This window comes from Sinocyclocheilus rhinocerous, unplaced genomic scaffold (genome assembly GCF_001515625.1).
Source record: "Sinocyclocheilus rhinocerous isolate Xijiao unplaced genomic scaffold, SAMN03320098_v1.1 scaffold2653, whole genome shotgun sequence".
NCBI lineage: Eukaryota > Metazoa > Chordata > Actinopteri > Cypriniformes > Cyprinidae > Sinocyclocheilus > Sinocyclocheilus rhinocerous.
The window spans coordinates 434,747-439,221 of record NW_015664693.1 but is presented as its reverse complement, the minus strand read 5'-3'; the positions used below and the strand labels follow the sequence as shown (position 1 = coordinate 439,221).

The 4,475-nt window shown below is 32.4% G+C and overlaps 1 protein-coding gene across 1 annotated transcript in view; it reads left to right on the top strand.

Annotated features, from left to right (window-relative positions):
• The window catches only part of LOC107730378 (UDP-GalNAc:beta-1,3-N-acetylgalactosaminyltransferase 2-like), a 23,857-nt gene that overhangs the window by 10,575 nt on the left and 8,807 nt on the right, over nt 1–4,475 (top strand). Inside the window, exons 4-6 of the mRNA XM_016541201.1 lie at nt 241–434; nt 3,781–3,876; nt 4,050–4,160. Coding sequence (XP_016396687.1) covers nt 241–434; nt 3,781–3,876; nt 4,050–4,160 — 401 coding nt within the window. The remainder of the gene's footprint in view (nt 1–240; nt 435–3,780; nt 3,877–4,049; nt 4,161–4,475) is intronic.

Below are 4,475 nucleotides of genomic sequence, written 5' to 3'. Positions count from 1 at the left end.
ATATATACAAATAGTAATTATAATTATTATTATTAAAAGAACTTAATTAAATTATCTAAATTACAATAGTGAATTTCATAAATAGTCATAAACAATCAATAATAGAATAAAACCATTGTTATTATTATTATTATTATTAATGGTTTTATTTTTTCTAAAGAATTGATATTTGCCTGCTGAACTAATGTGAGTATTTAAGCAGAAGCATGAATGATTGAGTTAACCTGAACTCTGCTTCAGCTGCTGGGCAGGAGATGGCTATCTTGAGTGTTCCTGACACGTCTGCACTGCAGCCGTCCGATGTCTCTGCCGTCAGTCTGGACTTCAGGGTCCTTCACTCGGTGGTCATCACTCAGCTGGGCGTCTTTCCCAACGGACCGCGAGACGACTTCAGGGGCAACGTCACCGTCCGGCTCTTCCAGGTGGACCAAGAGGTACGAGCACAAACGCAGTCTGGAGCCTCAGCATTACGCATCAGATGATGAAGTCTGTAAATCACTGCTTCTCAACTGGATCAGACTCAACATCACAGTACAGGAGGTTTATAATTACAGTACAAACGCAAAAACAAAACGAAAATGCCCTTTAAAATCAAATGAGAATGATTCATATTACAATGCACAGTTATGAACATGACAGAGAAATATGAAAAATGACAACTTTGTAAATGCATAAACGTCAGCTTGACTTTAGATGGTTTTGTGCTCAATGCAAATGAACCAATATGAACTGTCTTCTGGGTTGTATTTTCTTTATGGTCATGGTTTTCATTCAAGGAATAGGGCATATATAATAATAATAACTATTATTATTATTATTATTATTGAATTACATCTAATTTAAATCATTACTTAATAATAATTATAAAATATAATCCATTAATAATAAAAATAAAACCATTATTATTATTATTATTATTATTATCTTTTAATGTAAATGATTGTTTAATAATAATGTTGTTGTTGTTGTTGTAAACAGTAATAATATAGATTATTATTATTTTTTACAATTGTTATATGATTATATGATATGATTATTATTATTATTATTATTACAATTGTTATAAAAAAATTTGAATTAAAATATAATTAAATAATAATGTTATGATTGTTGTTATATTTTAATTTAAATGATTAATAATACATTAATAATAAAGTGAAATAATAATAATAATGGTTTTATTTTTCTAAAGAATTTAGATTATTTTCCTGCCACTAAACTAAACCAAATGAAAATTAATAATTATTTAAATCATTACTTAACAATATTATAAACCAAATAAACCATGGTTTTTGAAGATGAGGCCGTCACACAACCTGTCCATGATTTCTTCCCATTAAAAGTTGATAAACTGACTTCTCTGACAGAACAGTCAGTCAATATTTACTGATATGCACAGAACAGTCGTCCTCCATTACACTCTTTTAGAAACTCCGATTGCACTTTGTAAAGTCATTCAATTTGTTCTTGCCACAAGAGAAACCCAAAATATCCTGTTGGCTTTTTAAGGTGAGTTTTCATCATCCCGCTAGACATTACTCATTTACTTGATAAATGTACTGGAGAGACATCAAGAGACGTATCGTTCATTCCGACGAGCTGCAGAGATAAATGTGCGGCGAGCAAATTCAATAAAGTCTTCTCCATCAGTGCCTTTGATTGTGGAGTCTCTCTGATCTTTCACTCGATGAGCGCAGAGGTCGACGCAGCCGTGTGATGCAAGCACACATCGCCTAATGCCACGATTTCATACATTTCCACGCTTCGTCGAAGTCAACAGACTGACGGGATGCCTCTAAAACATGAGAAATGATAGGACAGGAATCAATGATAGTCATATTATGATTGTATTTTACCAATAAGTCCAGTAATGTTGCATGTGTTAAAAATGCACAAGGTACTGTATTTTATTATAGCATTAGAACCGAACAGAATTCATGCATTTAAAGCCATTGGTTTTGGGAAAATGTTGCCCAGTGTCTAGTTTAACTGTGATATTACATTTACATTTAGTCATTTAGCAGACGCTTTTATCCAAAGCGACTTACAAATGAGGACAATAGAAGCAATCAAAACCAACAAAAGAGTGATTATATTTGTAATAAAACCAGATGAACCACAGTGGCTGGACGTAAGCATGACCTTTAGAAATTATAAATACTACTTCCTTTACTGCAAGCATTTGCCTCTAATATTGACTGTTATGTTTGATATAATAATACTGTTCATATAATACATTTTGAGTTTGAGGAAATTGTGCTGTCTATTTGATTCATGCAGATTTCTTTATTTTCAGCAGAAAATCGCAGCACTTATCAGAAAAAACTTTTTTTGTCCCGGGGTTTATTTTTCATTAAAACTAAGAGATTTCAGTCTTTTCCCCTTTTGTTATAGGAAGATTTTGTTTTTTCATTATGCTTTTTAATCATCATTCATGCACTTGCTTCTTGTAAAATGCATTTTATTTTATTGTTTTTTACTCTTATCCAAGACCCAGATGTTCACTTTTAAAATATGAACATCTATCATATAAGTATAATTATATTTTAAAACATAACATGATCATCTTTAATAGAATTTTGAAATTAACAATTTCAATATTTATTTATTTAAATATTTAGCTATCTCTCTCTCTATATATATATATATATATATATATATAAATTCATAAAGAGAGATTTTTTACTGAATATTTGATAATATAAAAAAATATATGAAAATGACATTTGCTGGTTCAGAAAATATATAGAGAGAAAATTAATTTTTTAATTTATTTATTTTTGCTTTACAGAATATTTATTAATAACAAAATTATTTGATGGAAACAACATTTGCTGGTTCAGAAAAAAAGACAAGATTTTTTGTTATTATTTTTTGTAATAAAATAAGTTGAAGTATCATTATATTTTAAAACATAACATGATCATCTTTAATAGAATTTTGAAATTAACAATTTCAATATTTATTTATTTAAATATTTAGCTATCTCTCTCTCTATATATATATATATATATATATATATAAATTCATAAAGAGAGATTTTTTACTGAATATTTGATAATATAAAAAAATATATGAAAATGACATTTGCTGGTTCAGAAAATATATAGAGAGAAAATTAATTTTTTAATTTATTTATTTTTGCTTTACAGAATATTTATTAATAACAAAATTATTTGATGGAAACAACATTTGCTGGTTCAGAAAAAAAGACAAGATTTTTTGTTATTATTTTTTGTAATAAAATAAGTTGGCCATGCAAAAATGTAAGAATATTATGTGCGTGCATTTAGGATTGTATAAAATAGCCTTAACGAGACACATTTTATTCTTAAAATGCCATTACCACCACAGAATTTCAAAATAAACAGATTATGTGTGATGTGATGGAAATGACATTTCTTGGCTCGCACCAGCAGGGCAAATGTTGTAAGACATGGCGTCTTGAGGCCCAGTGAGGATGCAGAAATCACATATCGACTTGTGCATGACATGGTTTATTCTGAAAAGATCACTGTCTGCAGCTGAGCAAATATAGTCTGTGGTGTTCCTGTTGACACGTTTACAGCCGTGTGTGTGTGTGTGTGTGTGCGTGTGTGTTTGTGTGTGTGTGTGTTTGTGTGTGTGTGTGTGCGTGTGTGTGTGTGTGTGTGTTTTGAAGATCTGCTGTATGCCATTGGTCCATGATTTTGTACATGTATTTTGTACATGCATCTTATGTCCTTGTAAATTATTTCTTTTAAGTGGATTTAAATAAATTGTGTGTGTGTGTGTTTGCAGGAGCCGGTGGTCACCGCTCGCTTCAGCGCACTGAGTCCAGGCACACGTGTGGGTGGGATGTTTTACAAACCTGTCGAGCAGTTCATTCTTCCCAAGGTGACACGAGGAGAAAAGAGCATTTATAGGAAACCACCTACACTAATGACTAGTGGCTAGATTAGTGTTTAAACATCATTAATGTAGTTGAATGCTGAATAGCACGTTACTGCCGCTGCTGGTTTCACTCACACTGGAGGACGTGATGTTTGTGAACTCGTCTTCATCTGCAGGGTTTTGAGGGAACTCTTCTGTGGGAGGCTCAGGATTCGACGGGCCTGATGTCTGTCAACACGTCTGCGGTCCACCTGAGTAACGGAGGAGGGGTGCTCAAGTTTGGATCTGTGAGGGAAACAACATCTGTTCATTCGGTTGCATTACAGCAGAACACTTAAAGCGTGTATGAATGTGCAAAACGGCCCATTGTGATGCTTTAGGTGTTCTGGAGGGTTTCTTAAAGGCATAGTTCACCCAAAAATGAACATTTGCTTAAAATGATTCACCCTCAGTCCATCCTAGATGTAGGTGAGTTTGTTTCTTCAGCAGATTTGGAGAAATGTAGCATTGCATCAGTGTCTCAGCAACGGATGCTCTGCAGTGAATGGGTGCCGTCAGAATGAGAGTCCAAACAGCTGATAAAAACATCACAATAATCCACA